Source organism: Mus caroli, unplaced genomic scaffold (genome assembly GCF_978045245.1).
Source record: "Mus caroli unplaced genomic scaffold, Mus_caroli_1 scaffold_14, whole genome shotgun sequence".
Classification (NCBI taxonomy): Eukaryota; Metazoa; Chordata; class Mammalia; order Rodentia; family Muridae; genus Mus; species Mus caroli.
The window spans coordinates 85,948,494-85,968,523 of record NW_028227269.1 but is presented as its reverse complement, the minus strand read 5'-3'; the positions used below and the strand labels follow the sequence as shown (position 1 = coordinate 85,968,523).

General features: G+C 40.3%; 1 protein-coding gene across 1 annotated transcript in view; it reads left to right on the top strand.

The window, feature by feature from the left end:
• The window catches only part of Sptlc2 (serine palmitoyltransferase long chain base subunit 2), a 79,463-nt gene that overhangs the window by 30,526 nt on the left and 28,907 nt on the right, over window positions 1-20,030 (top strand). Inside the window, exons 4-8 of the mRNA XM_021179358.3 lie at window positions 2,190-2,338; window positions 7,335-7,459; window positions 10,913-11,006; window positions 15,668-15,773; window positions 16,661-16,880. Of these exons, the coding sequence (XP_021035017.1) occupies window positions 2,190-2,338; window positions 7,335-7,459; window positions 10,913-11,006; window positions 15,668-15,773; window positions 16,661-16,880 (694 nt within the window). The remainder of the gene's footprint in view (window positions 1-2,189; window positions 2,339-7,334; window positions 7,460-10,912; window positions 11,007-15,667; window positions 15,774-16,660; window positions 16,881-20,030) is intronic.

Sequence of the window (20,030 nt, the reverse complement as noted above, 5' to 3'; positions counted from 1 at the left end):
GTGCTGGAGTTTAAAACCTTACATATGCTGGGCAAGCGCTGTACAGTGAGCTACACCTGCGAGCCCCACTGTGTTTAAAATCATTTTCTCTTTCATTTGATCCTCTTGGTTTTTTTTTTTTGAGACAGGGTTTCTCTGTATAGCCCTGGGTGTCCTGGAACTCCCTTTGTAGACCAGGCTGGCCTCGAACTCACTCACAGTCATCTGTCCGCCTCTGTCTCCCAAGTGCTGTGATTAAAAGTATGCATCACTAGGCTGGAGAGATGATTCAGTGATTAAGAGCACTGACTGCTCTTCCAGAGGTCCTGAGTTCAATTCCCAGCAACCACATGGTGGCTCACAACCATCTGTAATGGGATCTGATGCCCTCTTCTGGTGTGTCTGAAGACAGCTACAGTGTACTCATATAAATAAAATAAAAAATCTAAAATTAAAAAAAAGTGTGTACCACCATACTTGATGCTCATTTGATTTTTTTATTGGATTATAAATCCAATATCCTGGAGAACATAATTCATACTATCTTTTTTTTTGTTTTTAATTTTAGGCAGATTCTCATATCGCCTAAGCTAGCCTCAAATTTGCAATTCCCTTACCTCGTCCTCCTCAGGCATGGAATTATAGGCCTAACTGTGACCTGTTCAAAAATCTCTTGATCGTCGGGCAGTGGTGGCGCGCGCCTTTAATCCCAGCACTTTGGAGGCAGAGGCAGGCAGTTTTTGAGTTCGAGGCTAGCCTGGTCTACAGAGTGAGTTCCAGAACAGCCAGGGCTACACAGAGAAACCCTGTCTCGAAAAACCAAAAAACAAAACAAAACAAAACAAAAAATCTCTTGATCAACCAGGACAAGAAACTTCTCCCTCATACTGTTTTTGGAAAGAGAAATTCAGTGTATTTTCTGAATTGATTGTTAGATATTTTAATTAAGATAAATGACTTAGGGATAAATGGAGCTTTTTCTTTTTAAAAACTAGTACTTTTTGTAAATATGCTAGTTTTAAAATGGTTTCTATTCTTAACATTTACTATTTAGATGACATGAATATTATACAGATTTTTTTGAGAGAAAATAATGAAAACACATGATTGTTCCCAGAGACAGCTACCCTTGGTCCGTGTGCAAGTCTCCTAGTTCAAAAGCCATCACTCTGCAGAGGTGCCCATTGATTTCACTTTGTTTTTGTCGTGTTCCTTTTGTTAAAGTTGTCCCTTAGGTATTTTGTGGGAATGTGTGTGTTGTATATCCTTATACTACAGGGAGGTTTTTGATACATACATATGGGATCATATGTTATAAATTATCTTTTTTTGTTCTTTTTATTTGCTAACATACTTGTACCATCTTGCCTATGTGTGTATTTACTACGTGTTCATTATTTGTGGTGGCAAGTAGTATTCTACAGTACAGATGTGCTGTACTGTCCACAGCCATCCGCGGCACCTAAACCTTCAGCACTTATTCTCTACCTCGGCTGATGGGGAACCGTTGGTCATCTGGACCCTGCTGTCCGTGCTGACTGAGCTGCCATTATACGGAATATCAGTGCCCTCCGGGCCTGGTCAGTGGCTCTCAAAGGATCCTCATGTGTACATGCTCGCACACAGGATTGCTGGGCCCACATCTATGTATCATTCGGTTACCAAGTAGTCCCAAAGTGCCCTCCAGAAGAAAATATTGAATGATAGTTTGTACGACTGTTCTAAGACAACTTTAGCTATCACACCTTAAAATTTTTTATCACTGTCAATAAATTAATACTTGTGTTTTAAAAGTAATTTTTAGGGCTGGTGAGATGGCTCAGTGGGTAAGAGCACCCGACTGCTCTTCCAGAGGTCCAGAGTTCAAATCCCAGCAACCACATGGTGGCTCACAACCATCCGTAACGAGATCTGGCGCCCTCTTCTGGAGTGTCTGAGGACAGCTACAGTGTACTTACATATAATAAATAAATAAATCTTTTTTAAAAAAAAGTAATTTTTAGTCTTTGGCAGTTTCATACTGTGTGCACAACACACGTTGGATTTTGTTGTTTCCCCTTTCCCTTGTTACTGGTGAGGTTGAGCTGCTTTTCCACTGATGGTGTTCACTTTACTTCTGTGTATAATGCTCCCTTTTGTGTTATCAGTGTGCATCACACTTGGGTATTAGGCATGATTGTATCATTAAGTTTTATACTGTTGAAACACAGGTACACAGGGAATATAATTAAAGGTGTAATAAACATGGGTTCCTACAACTATCTTGGATTTGCGAGGAACACTGGATCATGTCAGGAAGCAGCTGCTGAAGTTCTCAAGGAGTATGGAGCAGGGGTGTGCAGCACTCGTCAGGAAATTGGTAAGTGTGAGCTCAGGAGTGAGTAATGCAGGTACAGTGTTAGTGTAATAAATACACAAACACTTGACCTTGTACTTCTGCTCAGGTCCAGCAGACACTGTCTTTATATTTTGAGATGGTTTCCAATGTGTTACATGTGCATAATGTCCATAGCAGAGTTTTGTTTCTTTGTGGGATTTAAATTGACTTTTGTAAATCTTACAAGTGCCACTTATTACATGGGTACTGTTACCTAAAAGCTAATGTGCTTTTATACTGGCAAACTAGGGCTGGTAATAATCCTTTAGATATATTTCAAGAATTAAATAGTTAAATTTGCTATTTTATATAAAGGCATTTGGAACAGACTAGATACAAATTTTTGCTACAAATCTATAAAATATGAAGGATTAACAATCTTATGTAAAGAAATACACACGCACACACACACCCCTTATTTTTTGGTAGAGAACTACTAAGTGTTGACATCGTAAGGCAGGTGGGTCTTTTTGATATTTAAGACTGAGAAAATTGAATCAACAATTCACTAGGGTAGGCAAGTCTAGGGATTGGGTTGCAAATACATTTGGGTGGTTTGGTGCAGGTTCCTGACACTGCTGCAGGCAGCGGTGAATCAATGGCTAAAGCTGTGAAGCTGCTGCCTTTTGGCTAGAGTGACAGGTGTTCTGTCACTCCTCCCAGTCTGCTTTGGGCTTCTTTATTGCTTGGTGGTCCCAGAGTATCATTGGCTTTTCCTATAGTAAGTACTGCTTTGCATTTGCACTTGTCAGAGCTAGACACTAAGGCAGCCCAGGTCAAGGCCATAGTTCCCCACCTCTCAGTAAAAAGAAAATAAAGGAATTCTGTCAAATTCCATCTGCCACAGTAACTCCCACAACATACCTTAAAGAGAAAGTAAAAAACAATTATGCACCATTTCATTTGGGCTGCTTTATTCATTCATGCGTTTCAGACTATATGTGCACACTACAGATCTTCAGAGCATCATTACTACTTTTCCTAGTTTCTTAGGAGGCTTCTGTAGTTGTTTATGCTTTGATTTTTATCCCCAGCTCTCTTTCAAGAGTGGATGTCATTGCTGTGGGCCAAGACACATAAATACTTCTTCCTTGAAAATACTCAGCTGCAAATTTCAACTAAAAGTCAATTCTCAAGAGACCTAGAATAGGTTAAGTGTATTTGGTTGGTTTCCCTTCTAAATTTTCACTGGTTCTCCACTCTGCTTCTTTTGGAAATTAAAGGGCCAGTGTGTGCTTTCTTAGCTCTGTAAGAATCTTTAGATGTCTATTTGTTTTGTCTTTTCTTCCTTCCATCCATCTTTCCTTCCTCTTCCTCCCCCACTCCCCCCCCCCTTTTTTTTGAGACAGAGTCTCACCATGTATCCCTGGCTGTCTTCGAACTCACTATGTAGATCAGGCTGGCCTCACACTTAGCGATCTGCCTGTCCCTGCCTTCCCCTTCTTAGTGCTGGTATCAAAGGTGTGCACCACCGAGTCTGGCTTGGCTCTATTCATTTTGTTTGGCATTGTTCTTAAAGTGTATGGCTACATGTAATATGGACATTTTTGATCTGGAAGCCCTCTAAGTGTTTAAGAATAGCTCAGTAAAGTAAAAAGTGGGCTGGTCTTTTGCAGTGATCTAGAGCATACCTTGTAATGATATCGGGTAGGTTTTGTTTCTTGGATTCCATGCCAGTATAGTGCAGGAGGAGCCTCAGTTGGGTCTTTACCCATCTTAAATGGGTGTCCCAGGCAAGCTCAAGAGAAGGAGCTTTGAGAGATGTGTTGTTTGTTTTTGTTTTTCTGGTTTTTTGTTTTTTTACTGTAGTCGTCTGGGTACTCTTCGCTCTTTCTCTGGTGTGACACCGTCCTGTCTCCCCCCTTTAGTTTGAAATACTTGTTTTCAGGGCTGCTTTGCAGTTACGTTCTGGTATTTCTTTATTTGGGGAGTGTGGAAGGAGTCCCTTCACACTTGTCCAATTTGTATTCTTCACTCCCTGTATCTTCCTTTCAATAACAAATTCCCTTATTGGTAGAGCTCATGTCTTCTTGGGTCTGATTGAAATTTGATATCCGAAACTGTCTTATCTAATCTCTTACTTGACTAAGTCTGGTACTGCCACATTGGAGCCTGAAGAATTAGATTCTTGCTTCCTTGTCTGGGACCAGTGGCTGCTCAGGTGCCTAGGTTTTCTGTGACATTCCTTCTCTCCCGTCTTCTAACCAAAAAGATATTGTTTAGCAACCTCTGGTGGGGATGGGTAATGCATAAACATGCTTAATAATCCCCAAAGTACCACAGGCATCTGAAGAAAGACGCGCTTGCTGATGTGGTCCAGCCGTGTCGTTCCTCTTCCTATGGTTGTGAAGTCTGCTGTTGGTTTTCTGGACAGTTGTTTGTTTTTCATATTCTTCAAAGCTTTAAAAAATGGTTTTTGTTTTTGTTTGTTTGTTTTTCGAGACAGGCTTTCTCTGTGTAGCCCTGGCTGTCCTAGAACTCACTCTGTAGACCAGACTCTGTCTGCCTCTGCCTCCCAAGTGCTGGGATTAAAGGCGGGCACCACCACTGCCAGGCTTTTAAAAATCTTAAATGATATTTTTAGTTAACATGCAAAATAAATAGGTTTCCTTCTTACATGTTCATATTTGTTCCTTCTTCTACTTTCCTTGTCTTCCCTCACCTCCTTCCATCCCCTTCTCCCCAGTAGCCCCCATTGTACTTTCATATGATAAAGTTCATATAAATTAAGATCTGCATATGAGAAAAACATTTGTTCCCCCCCCCTTTTTTTAAAGATTCATTTATTTATTTAATGTGAGTACACTGCAGCTGTCTTCAGACACACCAGAAGAGGGCATCATATCTCATTACACTCCAGCCCGTTTCCCCTTTTAAAAAAGCTTTTTCTTTTTGTTTTTTTGAGATCTTTTTTCTTTTGAGTGTATCAGATTCCAGTTATCCCTTGTTATGGCTGTCTCTTCTTCACAGACATTGATCTCTTCATGATCTCCTCTGGAACATTTTCTCAGCTCTTGCTTTTTAAAACATGTACAAACTCTTGGTATCTCTCTTCTAATTGTCTTCCTTTTCCCTCCTTTCCATTTGTTACATTTGAGATATTGAGTGTGCAGACCTGTCACACACACTTCAGTATATGAAGCCCAGGAGTTCAACATAATGTTCTTTTACTTGTGGAGGTGAGAGGAGGAGAAATTACTTGATTGTTGTAAGGTTTAGAAAGGATGTTGTGTTGCTTTGTTTCTCCTCTTAAAAGTGCTATTAAGATATAATTTATATGATATAATTTGCTCATTTAAACTGGGCAGTGGTGGCACATGCCTTTAATCCCAGAATAATTTCATTCCTTCTGATAGAGCTGCCTGGCCCACCACTAGCAGTCACTGGTAACTATTGATGTACTGTATTTATTTGCCTCTTTTGGATATTTCATATACACGGAATCATGTAACTTTGTGACCTTTCATCGCATCTTTCTAGCTTTCACTTTGTGTCTTTTCACAAGATCATGTATAGCATGCATTAGTGCTTCATAGACTGCATCTGCATGCCATTCTACTTTGTGACCAAGTAACAGCACATTGTGTATATATACCACATTGTGTTTATCCATTTATCTATGATGGACACCTGGTTTATTTCTCCTTTTTTGGCTACAAGAACACATTTTAAAATAACATTTTAATATGTCTCTTGGGTATGTACTTCGGTGTGATTTTGCTAGATCACAAGGTAATTCTATAGTAGCTTTTCAAGCTGCTTCCTAGAGCAGCTACACCCCTGTATAGTCCCATTAGCAGGAAGAGTTAGTGGGTGTTTGGGGAGTGGGAGTGTAGGAGGTAAGGGTTGAGGCATGCTTAGGCAGTTTTGCAGCTATATAGCCCATGCTAACCTGAGCTAGTGATCCTCTGCCAGTGCTGGGGTTACAGATGTGTTCTGCCATGCCTGGCCTTGTGTGTTTTATGTATCATGTCTGTAGCCAACCCTTAACCCTTGCCTGCCTTGATTGCTGCTGCCTCTCACTTTAAGCCTATCTAGAGTTCATGCACTGAGTGTAAGTCTTTCTTATCAAGTCATCATCTACTTGGTAAGGACATAGATTTAGCCTTTTGTCTCTCAAACCTCCCAACTCTGTTGGCTTCCTAGGCTATCCTAACAACAAATGAGAAATGGGAAGTTGTGGAGGATAGAAACATGAGGTCAAGGTGTCGGCAGGGCTGTGGGTACACTGACAGCTCCAGGTGCTTGCTGGCATCCTCAGTGTTCCCTCACCTGTGCTCCCATGGCTGTCTCTCTGTGTGTCAGACACTGTCATCATCTGTGCCTGCTCTATGTATGTCTCTTTCTGTATCAATGGTGTTATTAGCCCAATCTCATTGACCTTATTTTATTGATTATTTTTATAAGGATGTTCCAAAGCGGCTATGTTCGTTTTGTTTTGGGGCTGGAATCCCTACCTGGGCATTACACATGTGGGCATCTATTCTACCACAGAGCTACTCCTTGCCCTATCAGAATATCTCTTTAATGGAACTCAGTTTACCTTTTGATATTACCCATGTGTATAAATATTTCTGTTTTCCACTAATTGTATTAAGGATTACAAGTATCTATAGATGGAATTTTAGTTCTTGTTCTTCTAGTGTTTTGGTGTGTGTGTGTGTGTGTATCTGTGTGTGTGTGTGTGTGTGTGTGTGTGTGTGTGTGTGTATTTAAAGGTATACACCACCATACCTGGACTGAAAGTATTTTTGTTGCGTTTGTGTGGGTGTGTGTGCTTGGATGCATGTGTGTGGTGTGAGTCAGAGGACAACCCTTAGGAGTTGGTTCTCCATCTACCATGTTGGTTCCAGGGATTGGCAGCAAGTGCCTTTTACCCACTCATCTATCTTGCTAACCTTATTTTCTCTTAATAAGGCAATAATTCTAAAATGAAGTCTTTATAATACTGATTTTATTACTTGACTTCTTCATTCAGGAAACCTGGACAAGCATGAAGAACTAGAGAAATTGGTAGCAAGGTTCTTAGGTGTGGAAGCTGCTATGACCTATGGCATGGGATTTGCAACAAATTCAATGAACATTCCTGCTCTTGTTGGCAAAGTAAGTCAGCATCATTTGTGGCAGTTCTCTTATAAATATATTCTTCTGTTTTGATAAATATTCGCAATTAGCAGCTAATATTAAGCTAGACTATAGTTTAATCCTACAAGCCTGATATCAGTTGGAGCTTTCCTCCTAGGACCCATGGTCCTTCCCTCTTCCTGTACAAATTTGAAGGAATTCTGATGAAAATAAACCCAAATGACTCAAAAGTATGAAAGAAAAGTTTAATCATTCAGAAAGGTAATCATTTTACCTATGTAGAAAAATACGTGCCAGGCGGGGGTGGCCACGCCTTCAATCTCAGCACTCGGGAAGCAGAGGCAGGCGGATTTCTGAGTTTGATGCCAGCCTGGTCTACAGAGTGAGTTCCAGGACAGCCAGGGCTACACAGAGAAACCCTGTCTCGAAAAAACCAAAACCAAACCAACCAAACAAAAAACAGAAACATATGAAAGTGCCTTTACCTTGATTTAGGTAAATTATATCTAAACATAACTCATCTTTGTATGTGACTATATCTATCTCTGAATATTCGTCCTGTAATAGAACTTGTGAGAGTTAAAGTCAGGAGCGATAAAATGCATTGTCAGTGTAGCTGCTTAGCACTGTCAGCTTGAAAAGAACCCTTGAGGTGGTCTTCTCTTCTCTTCTCTTCTCTTCTCTTCTCTTCTCTTCTCTTCTCTTTTTATCTTAGCATTTATGTTTAGAAATGGTACCTCGACAAAAGTAGTGGATTACCTCAGGCTTGAGTTTTGCTTGTCCATTGATTATATGCTCAAACTTATGACTTCGAACATGTCACATAATTTTTCTTGTCCTCATAGTTTCCTTTTAGTGGATTAGTATAATTCTAATGAAGCTATAACTGTATGGTTCTTGTAAGGAACCAATGAGGCAGGCAGTAAACAAATAGCAGTGCAAGAGAATTAAACCCAAGTGCATTGATATCACAGAGATGCAGCTGCTTTCTTTGTACATTGAAGCAGAAGGCAGACCTCAGATAAGGAAAAAGTAGCAAGGTTCATATGAAATGAACCTATTTGAAGTGTAAACATGTGCGCATTAAAAGTAAAAAGATGAAGATAGCACACTGGCATACACCTACCATCCCTGCCACCCAGAAAGCTGAAGCAAGAGGACGACGTCTCACTTAGGGATTTGAGATTAACACAGAGCTGGGGAACAGGGGCTGTGTCAGAAATAGATGAAGAAGGTCTGGCGATGCAGCTCTGCAACGCCTGCAACCCTGTGGTGCAGTGCATGCTTAGTGTGTGCATGGCCCTGGGTTTGATCTCTAGCATTGAAAGAGAAAAAATATGAAAAAGATATAGCATGTGAACTAATGAAGAAATAGAAGTTACTATATGGATGATATAAACTGATTTCAGACTAAGGAATATTGTGAAGATGAGGAATGGTAACATTAATTTGGTGATTTACAGAAGAGAGATCTTTCTTCTCCTGGTATTTTAAATTTAGACTTACAGAAGGGCTAGAAAGATGGCTTAGTGGCTTCCTGGGGTCCTGAGTTCAATTTCCAGCACCCACATGGTGGCTCACAACCATCTGTAATGGAACCTGATGTCCTCTTCTGGCATGCAGGTGTTTATACAGATAGAGCACTCATATACATAAAATAAATCTAAAAAGAAAGATTTAGACTTCACAGAAGATTTCTGGAGCGTGCAGAGTCCCTGCATGGCCTTTACTCAGCTTTGCTCTGTGATAGCATCTTTCTTACCACTGAAGCATTTCCCAAAGCTCAGAGGTTAACAGTACACTGACAAATGCAAAGCGTATTTCATGTCTACTGTTAATGCTTTTACTCTCTGGCCCTGGTTTCAGTTGAGGCACCACACTGTGGCATTCAGTTGTTGTAGTTTCCAGTCTTCTCCAGTGCGTACTTTCTGGCTTCCTCGTTGGGACAGTGTTCTCTGGCTCCTTATTTGTAGGCTGTCTCAGCATGAGTGGACACAATTGTTGGCATGGCTTATGCAGAAGGACACCACAGAAGTGACATCTGCCCCAGTGTGTTGTATAAGATGCACAAAGTGCATATATTACTAATAATGTAGATAAACCCTGGTCACATGGCTAGGATGTTAGGCAAGGTTTTCTACTGTAACTTATTACTATTCCCTTTTGTAATTAACAGTTAAAGTTGCAGAGAAATTGCAACATTATGTAAAGAGGTTTTTTTTTAATTAAACTTTCATACACTGATTTTATTGTGAATATGCACAGTTGATTGCTTTGGTGTTCTTGATTTTTTTCCTCATTGCTTCTATATTTATTCATTGGAGTTTTGTGGAAGACTTGTTTCTTCTCCATTTATAGCAGTATGGACCCACAGATTTTTCATTATTTATATAATAATAATCCAACAATAGTATCTCCTTTAAAAATTTTTATTTATAAGGCTGGAGAGATGGCTCAGTGGTTAAGAGCACTGACTGCTCTTCCAGAGCCCAACCACAGATGGCTCACAGCCATCTGTAATGGGATCTGGTGCCCTCTTCTGCTGTGTCCGAAGAGAGCAGCAATGTGCTCACATGCATGTATACATAAATAAATCTTTGCCAAAAAATTACTTGCTTATTTATTTAGAGCTAGGGTTTCTTGGTAGCTCTTGGCTGGCTGGAACTCTTTTTGAACACCAGGCTGGCCTTGGACTCAGAGATCTGTCTGTCCCTGCCTCACAAGAGCTTGGATTAAAGGCGGGTGCCATCACACAGGGCTATGAGTACCTTTTTTGTTGCTTAAGTTTTTATTTTGGCCATTGGAATATTGTAAGATGATTTTCATATGGAAATTTACTTATTCATTCAATTATTCGTTTATGGTGGTGTCATGGATACAACCAGGGCCTTGTACATGCTAGGCAAATGCTCTCTACCTTTATACCTTCAGCCCCTATTGAGGCCATTTTGAAAGACAAAAACCTGTTTTTGTATTTTGTTTTGTTTTGTTTTATTTTGTTTAATTAGGTTGGAGGGTCCCATGAGAAATGGAAGAGTAAGAAGCTGGGAAGAAATAAACCACCAAAAGTATCAGGCCTTGCGCTCTTTTTAATTCTGTGTTAAATTATGTTCAGGGATTAAAGAGGCTAAACCAGAGTCTGCACAATATGTGATTTGGAGTTTATAAATGGTTTGTTTCCTGAACTCTAGAGATCTAACAGTGAAGGGAAAAGCACCATTTCTACAGCTGCCCTTTCTCAAAAATTGATACATCAAAATTCTCTCTAAGCAAAGATACTAGAACCTTTTATAGTCTGGCACATTTTAGCTGTAAGTGAGAACCTGTTGCTATATATCTGGACAATTAAGTTGGCCGGGTGAAGAAACTGTCATATGTAGGCTAGGGTTCTGCATCTGTTTCTAAAGCATCCTTAAAAACAGTCATCACTACTTTATTAGCAGCTCACCTGCCTGTGCTTGTGGTTTGCAGGGTTGCCTGATTCTGAGTGATGAGCTGAACCATGCGTCACTGGTTCTAGGAGCCAGACTGTCAGGAGCAACCATTCGAATCTTCAAACACAACAGTGAGTTAGTCTAAGGCTTTGCCCTTGGTTTTAATGTTTGATATTGTTTGGACAGTGTTAGTGATTACGTAAGTTACAGTAATAATTGAAAGTACAATGCAGCTGAAGTAAAAGATTTTAAATGTTCTGGTCCAATATTTTTTTCTTCTTTTAGAAAAGATGTTTTCTTTAATGAAATAAAAGCAAAATAGAAAGAAAAATGGGGCTGGAGAGATAGTTCAGTGGTTAAGAGCACTGACTGCTCTTCCAGAGAAACCAGGTTCAAATTCAGCACCCACGTGGCAGCTCACTACTGTTTTTAACTCCAAGATGTGACACCCTCACACAGATATACATGCATGCAAAACACCAATGCACATAAAATTAAAAACAAATAATATTTTTAAAAAGCAAAATATGGTAGCACATACTTATAATTCTAGTATTTGGGAGGTTGAAGGTGGAGGATTTTTATGAGATCAGCCTGAGCATGTGCATATGTACCTGTGTATCTGTCTATCTATCTATGAATGAATAGAATATATGGAGGGGGATTCCTTTTTACAATTCATACTGCCTTCCTTGATTTGACTTTTAAGTTTTCCATCTTATGTCCTTGTTTACAACTCTCTCTCCAAACACAATTACTAAATGCCATCTTATATGTATGTGCCTATAATATGTCTTGTCGTAACACTAGGAGGAGTGAATAAGATCAGTGAAGAGATTTTGATAGTTAAACAAATAAATAAATAAATAAAATACAGTAGTGGGACCAACAAGATACCTCAGCAGGTAAAAAGCTTGCTACACAAACTGGATGGCATGAGTTCGATCCCTAGAACCGATGTAAGAGAACTGACAACATAAAGTTGTCTTCTGCCCTACACCCCTGCTACAACACCCTGTTAAGTTTGGTGCTGTAAAGAGAGCTCAGTGGTTAAAGAGTGTGTACAACTTTTGAAGAGGATCTGTGTTTGGTTCCCAGCTCCCACTTATGGCCTCTGACAACTCCGTGCGATTCCAGATCGAGGGGATCTGACACCCTCTTCTGGCTCCTACAGATACTTACACTCATATGCAGACACACACACACAAGTAAAAATAAATCTTAAAATTTTTAAAAATGTTACATGTTTGGGGAGATGACTCATTCTGAAAGGTATCTGCCACACAAATGTAAAAACCTGAAGTCAGATCCCCAACACTTATATAAAGAGATGGGCGTGGCAATCTCAGCATCCAGAGACAGATAGGAAGATCCTTGGGGCTAGCCAATCTAGGTAAATTGGTGAGCCAGAAATTCAGGAGAGACCATAACTAAAAAAATATGGTGGAATAATATGATTTGAATATGCCTGGCCCAGAGAGTGGCACTATGTGGCCTTGTTGGAGGAAGTGTGTCACTGTGGGCATGGGCTTTAAGACCCTCATCCTAGCTGCCTGGAAGTGTGTCTCCTCCTGTCTGCCTTTGGAACAAGATATAGAACTCTTAGGTCTTCCTGGATGATGCCATGGTCCCTCCTTGATGATAATGGACTGAACCTCTGAACCTGTAAGCCAGCCCCAGTTAAATGTTGTCCTTCTAAGAGTTGCCTTGGTCATGATGTCTGTTCACAGCAGTGAAACCCTAAGACAAATATGATTGAGAAAGACACATGACACCAACCCCTGGCCTCTACAAATGCACACGTATGGATGTGTACCTGCATGTGTGTATATATACATAAGCATATATACATATGCCACTCACATACATACATAGACTTGCATAAGAAAAATAGAACAGACAAATGTTGAGGTACAGTAATGTACAGAGAAGGTAGGAGGACAGAGGCTGGTGTCTTCAAGCTAAAACTTGTTCCCTAAGTGAAAATATCTTCTTGCACTGTTACAATAGTTTATTAATTATAAAACACACAGAGGGAGAAAGATCATCGAGCTGTATGTTTAATATCTTCTCTTACTAAGATATGTGTAAGTAGATGAAATTGTAGAATAATACATACCAAAATGTTAGGTCTGTCCCTCTGGAGAGAAAGACTGAATGGCGATAACTTTGATGTTTGTTTTATCTTCTGTAAAATGTTCTACAGTGAGCCTGAGACTGTTCTGTTGTTTGTGATTGAGGTCTTTTTCATTGTTGTTGTGAAACTTTTTAGCCATACATACTGTGATCCTCTTGTTCATACCTGTAATTCTTTCTCCTCCTTTATTTAATGTGTTATGTCCACATATGCCATAACTCTTCAGCTCCTTTGTTTGGGCCTTAAATCCTTTCTGAACTTGTTTACTAGAAAGAGCACCACAAGCCTGGCAGTGGTGGCACACGCCTTTAATCCCAGCACTCGGGAGGCAGAGGCAGGCAGATTTATGAGTTCGGGACCAGCCTCGTCTATAGAGTGAGTTCCAGGACAGCCAAGGCTACACAGAGAAATCCTGTCTCGAAAAACCAGAAGGGAAAAAAAAAAAAAGGAAGAAAGAAAGAACACCACACTCACATGTTTGCACAATCTGTAGAGCAGCCCCAAAGTGCCCAGTGAAAAAGGGTATATTATGTTTTTAGTACCTTTCTAAATTGCATCATACATGACATTGACTGCTTATACTCACTGGTCAGCATGGCCTATTATGTATCATTTTCTGAATCTAATAAAGACACAATGTTTTGGGTTTTTCTTTGCATAGAGCAGCTCTTGTATTTGTAGCTATTTCTTTAAGCTGGTATTTTCAAGCTGATGTCTTTTTATTGATTTTAGGAACTTTTTGTATTGTCTATTTCACTATTTTTATTTAAATGTCTTGCTATTTTGACTTATCAAAATGTCTGACTTTTAGATTGTATTTAATGGTTTCTTTTTTTTTTTTTTTGTTTTTTTTGGTTTTTTTTGGTTTTTCAAGACAGGGTTTCTCTGTGTAGTCCTGGCTGTCCTGGAACTCACTCTGTAGACCAGGCTGGCCTCGAACTCAGAAATCCGCCTGCCTCTGCCTCCCAAGTGCTGGGATTAAAGGCGTGCGCCACCACGCCCGGCTAATGGTTTCTTTATTAAAGAAGGGGCCAGTTCTCTCACATTTTCCTTTGGGAGTTTGTGGCATATTTAAACTTAATTTACATGGAATTTATGGGGTATATGATAAAAGGAAGATATAAATTATTTTCCTAAGTAGGTAATCTTCCCAAGCGTTCTTGCTATAGATGGCTCCCTTTGCTAAAGCTTATAGGCTTTGTCATTCTTGCTGCTTGCTTGATTTTTGAAATGGGACCTCATTATGTAGCCCTGGCTAGCCTGGAACTTACCTTATAGCCTAGGCTGTCTCTGAATTCACAGTGGTTCTTCTGTTTCAGCCTTGTGTGGGTTAAGATTGTAGCCGTACACAGCCAGCTTCAGCTTTCTTTTTCCTTTTGTCTAAATGTTGAATCACTGTTTACTTCCCATACATGAACATAGAGAGAAACAGTAGGGAGCACAGATTTGCTTGTCTCCTGCTCTCCACACTGATCAGAGGCTCTGGCTCAGGCAGGTTACTGCTGTGGTGAGTGCTCTTGCCAGGCTGATTGCGGCCCTGCAAATACTTAGGGGTATAGTACAGTTGTGACCTTTAGTTCACCCTGTTGTGTGTTTTTATTACATTCTCCTTTCTTATCAAAATCTGATGAGAAAAAGGACAAAGTTTGGCAGTTTTGACCCCCCCTTCAGTGATAAGCAGTAAAGAACACAGAATCAAAGCTGTAGTGTGGTGTCTCCCACTAGCGTGACCTGTACCTCAGACATAGGACTGCTTAGATTTTAGGGAGAATTTTTTTTAAATGTCATTCAGAATAAATATTTTAAGTATAAAGTCTATAGGATGGGAACAGTGGAGTTCAAAGCATTTAAGAGGAAAAGTTAGGTCCTTATTAATGATAGCACCAACCGTGCTGTCTTTCAACAGTGCAGCTGATGGAGGACATATGGAACAAGCTCAGCTGATTGCTGGGCTGCCCTAAGCTTAGACTTATGCATGTTCCACACTAGTGTATTTTTAACCATCCAAAGAGAAAGCTGTTTAATTAGCAACTATTGAATACATCCTGGGTAAAAGGAAATAGGTCATGCACTTGGAGAGTGTTTTCCCTGCATGTACGTGCTTGGTGCTCAGTTCACAGAGGTCAGATCTCTTAGATATTTGTGAATCCCTGTGTGTGTGGTGGAAATCAGACCTTAGTCCTCAGCAAGAACAACCAATGCTCTAACACTCCTAGCAATCTCTGCAAGTCCATGAATATTTGGTTTTTAAGAGGCACATGTATTTGGGGTGATATACTCACTCTTGATGGTCTTTATACAGTTAGCTCTGGATGAGCCTCTTCATTTCTGGATGAACCTTGGGTTAGAGATGCAGTTTGATTTTTAAAATGAAGAAAAGCTAGTTCAAAGGCAGAGAGTATGACATAAAACAATGGTCATTTTCTATCTAAGCAACTAAAACAATCATTTAATCTCATTGATGACTTTGAATACTTGTCACATTTAGATGTCATCTACCGTAGCAATAATTTATTTATCTTTTCTGCTCAGCTCTAATTATGTTAATACCCTCAACTGTCTGAAACATTTCTGAATAAGAAATGTATATTCACATTTTTCTAATACTGTTAGGAAAAAGATACTTTGAGACTGAATTCTTTCTTTGTGCCATAGATATGCAAAGCTTAGAGAAGCTTTTAAAAGATGCCATTGTTTATGGTCAGCCTCGGACAAGAAGACCCTGGAAGAAAATCTTAATCCTTGTGGAAGGCATATATAGGTAATCTTGCTCTACTGCTCTTAACCATAGCGTAGGCCTGCAAAGTCAGTAAGCCTTCAGCTGATGGGCTGGCTCGACTAACCCCTTCTGGAGACTAAGGAGACTCCGGCCACGACTTGTCATAAGTACCTGGAGACAGAGGATGCTCTGAGAAGGAAGGACTTTATGTGAGGTTATTTTTCTACTGCTTATGAAAACCTTGCACAGTGGTTGTACTCTTGTCTAGCATATATAAAGTCCTGGATTCAATCTCCAGTCTCACACAAAACAAACTAACAACAAAATAAAGTTAGTTATGTTTTGCTTTTATTTTTTGAGATGTGGTCTCATGTACCCCACACTTACCTTGCTCCCCTGATTCTACCTCTGCCTCTTGGGTGCTAGGATTTACAGGCATCAGTCCAGGCTGAATTTTAATTTTCAGATGTTTTTCTTTTGTTAATTTGGACAGTGTGCCTTAGTTAGATTTCTACTGCTGTGAAAAAGACCATGACTAAAAGCAACCTAGAGCTACAACCCATTGAAGGGAGCCCTGGGCAGGAACTCAAGGCATTCATAATGAGCATAGAGTCTAATGTTTCTTATAAGTGCAAGCTTTAAGAAGACTCGTGGGCAGGGGATGTGGGTAGGTGTAGAGTGCTTTCCTGGCATATTCAAGGCCCCCAGCTTTAATCCCTAACCTCACAAAACAATCTGCCATAACTTTAATTTTTTCTGTTGTAAACTGCATAACTTAGTTTAAAATCAGAAGTGGAGTTTTCAGGTTTATTTTAAAAAGCAATAATCTCAAAACATTAACAATTAAGTAAACAGTTGCTAATTTTAAGAGTTAAAAGGTCTCTGTTTTGTTTTATTTTGTTTTGTTTGTTTTAACTCTGTTTTGCCAGCATGGAGGGGTCTATTGTTCGCCTTCCTGAGGTGATTGCTCTCAAGAAGAAATACAAGGCATACTTGTATCTGGATGAAGCTCACAGCATTGGGGCTCTTGGCCCTTCAGGGCGAGGCGTGGTAGATTACTTTGGCCTGGATCCTGAGGATGTAGATGTTATGATGGGAACATTCACAAAGAGCTTCGGTGCTTCAGGAGGATACATCGGAGGCAAGAAGGTAAAATAGGCCTTTAGACTTGCTCGCCAGTCAGAGATCAAAAGGCTGTTGGGTTGGGAACTGTCTTGGAGCTGGGGTCCTGACCCTGGGATATGTAGATCCTGGGTGTGCCTTAGGACTGTGTTCCAGTGCTGGTGGACACCCTACCTCAGAAGCCTGGACAGTGACTCATGTCTCTCGCTGAGCTAAAGGCTGGTTCTGTTCATTGTTTGTTGTTTGCTCATTTGAGCTTCTTTCTAAACTACATTCTGGCCTGAGATATAGAATACTCTTTTGTAAACGAGCACACAGAGGTGCTTCTTGTTTGCTATAGTCTTCTGTTGGGTTTGAGTTATGCTCACACTTTGAAAGGGTTGTCACAGGAACCAGTGGGAATGGAAGATAGGGATGCACAAACAAGAAGAGAGGTTTTATTAGCTATAAGATTCCGCAAAGCATCTATTTTTCAACATTATATTTGACCTCTAAGGCAGTTAAGAATCCATGCAAAATCATGTATAGTCTGCATTTGAATGTGCCTTTGCTTTGTAAGGCCTTGGGGAAAGCATTTTTAACTTTTTAGTTTCCTTATTAGTAAAGTAAATATAGCTTGTTTGTAATGTGGTAATGATTTAAAATTATGTGTGCCTATGCTAAAACACAGATGCATTTTGCACATACGTTAACACAAAAAGTCTTGTCATATGATAGATTTCTTTTTCATATGTTTTATCTAAAATAGGCCTGGAAATAGAATGTATATTTAGTAGTTCCCAGATGTTAAGGAAATGGGGAAATGGAAAGTAACAGCTAGTGGGTACAGTGTTTCTTTGTAGGGTGAAGAAATGTTGTGTGCCACCGCCCCCCCCCCACCCCCACCCAGACAGGGTTTCTCTGTGTAGCCCTGGCTGTCTGGAACTCACTCTGTAGACCAGGCTGGCCTCAAACTCAGAAATCTGCCTCCCAAGTACTGGGATTAAAGGCGTGCGCCAACATTGCCCAGCAAGAAACATTCTAAGATTAGGTAGTGGTAAGAGGTCGCACAGCCCTGACTATGCCAAAAAAAAAGACTTGAGCCAGGCCTATAGCCCAGTAGTAAAGAACTGGCCCAGCATTAACTCTCAGGACCACAGAAAAGAAAAGAAGAAAAACTTGCTATAACATCATTAAGACATGTAGAGCAAGCACCACACACAGTGGTACTCAGAAATGCTCTGAATTTCCTCTTAAAAACTAAATAATTGGAGCCTTAAAGAATAATCTTTCTCAGTGTGTACAGTGCGATGGCAGCCCATGCCTGGAAGAGACAGTGCTGTATTTGCCTTTACTATCAGCAGATACATGTGCAGTATTAACTTACAGCAGTGACAAAGGCTACAATGTTTTTTTAAGTTAACATAAGATTATAGTTAAAGAACCTAAAATTTTGTAACATAACTAGAATAACCCATAGAAATACCAGTAGGGAAAGAGATTTAGTATAATTGATTTTTCTGTAGTTGTTGGTTCTTCATTCATTCATGCTAAGAAACGCTCAACATTTTTCACCCCAGGGAGATCAAAAAGCTGCTAAAGGTCTGGTTCTCTGACAGCAATACAGCACAGAAAAAGGATCTAAAGATCTTTATACGACTGCCTCTGCTTCCCAAGTTCTGGGACTAAAGGCATGCGCCACCACTGTAGTGCTAATAATGACAAAAACCAACAAGCAGGAAGCAAGAAGACTGTGTACTCATTGAAAATAGCATGTTTATCTGCAAGAGATGCTTTGTTTTGAAGACATGTAGTCTCTTGAAGCTCACTGATTACAGTGGGTCTCATTCAATTCAGACTTCCTTTTAGTATTAAAAGAATTTCATGAAGCCCTCCTTGTCTGTTGCGGCCTGCCTGCAGTCCACAACACGAACGGTTCAACTGAGAATGGCAGTTCAGGCTGAAAAGAGAGGAATCTAGACGGGGCGGAAGAAACAATGGAGCCAAGACAACAAGTTCTGATCAAGGCTCAATTTTACTAATTCCAGACACTCAGTTATAAAGGAAGGGGGAGGGAACCCAATATCCCGCCAAGTAACTCAGGGTCCAGTAGCAGGACGAACACGTGTGTGCCTCCAGGCAGCAAAGGCAGGTTCCAGCAGTGGGCGTGGCAGGACGAATGAGCACGTAGCTCCACCTTTGAGCAAGCAAGTTCCAGGCTGGGGGAAGGGAGGCCACATTTCCTCCCATTAGTTAACAAAACAAAAATAAAAAAGGGGGTGGCCTGAGGCAGAAAAATTATCTATGTTCAATAGTTCTGCCTGAGTTTTTTAGGGCTAAAGAAAAAACCTGTTTCCGTGGGATTCCCTAACTTTTCTAATGGTAAACTGTATCTGGCTAAGACTGTCTTTAAAGCACTGACGGAATAGCAGCGCTGGGCTGTAGGCTTTGACTTTATAATGCTAATTAGTGCTGAATTGGTAGCTACCTGTTTGCATTTTAAGTAGGGCGTTGGAACCCTGGCTGAGTTTAACTAAACAATTTTAGAATAACACTGAGCTGATAATTATCCGCAATTTTGGGTGAAAGGCAGGGGAAACAGTGAGAAGGGGGTAAGACTGGCTGGCTCCTAGTACAAGGCCAGTTGGCTTTTTTTTTTTTTTTTTTTTTTTTGGGTGGGAGGCAGTGAAGGGCTTGCCCTTACGACAGCAAGGTCTCCAACCTCTCTCCCCCCTATTAAATTAAGTTTAAATAGGCAATGCTTAACAGAGGTGATCAAATGATTCTTTTCATCCATAGATGAGTGGGCCTTTAACCTTGACTTGGGTGGACATTGACCTGATTTCTCCCGTGAGCATTATAACAACTCACATCTGTGGCTCTTGGTATCTTTTGGGGAGGGGAGGCAGAGCCTTAAGTATTTTTGGTTTTTAGCTGGAGTCAGATACCAACCTCTTACAAATCAGGTGTGTCGCACAGGGAACTCAGAAACGGTCAAGCTGGACCTTCCCTCCGCAGTAATCTCCTGCGCCAAGCGGTACCCATACTGTATTCATATGATTATGAATCAGTAGCGCAATTCTGAGTTTATGCGCGGTCTCTATATGAGACTTGTCAACCTCAGATTTAGCAAGGCCTAGACAAGAATTATGTCAGTATTAACATCATTAATTTTGGTTAAAATAGGAGCTGAAAGTC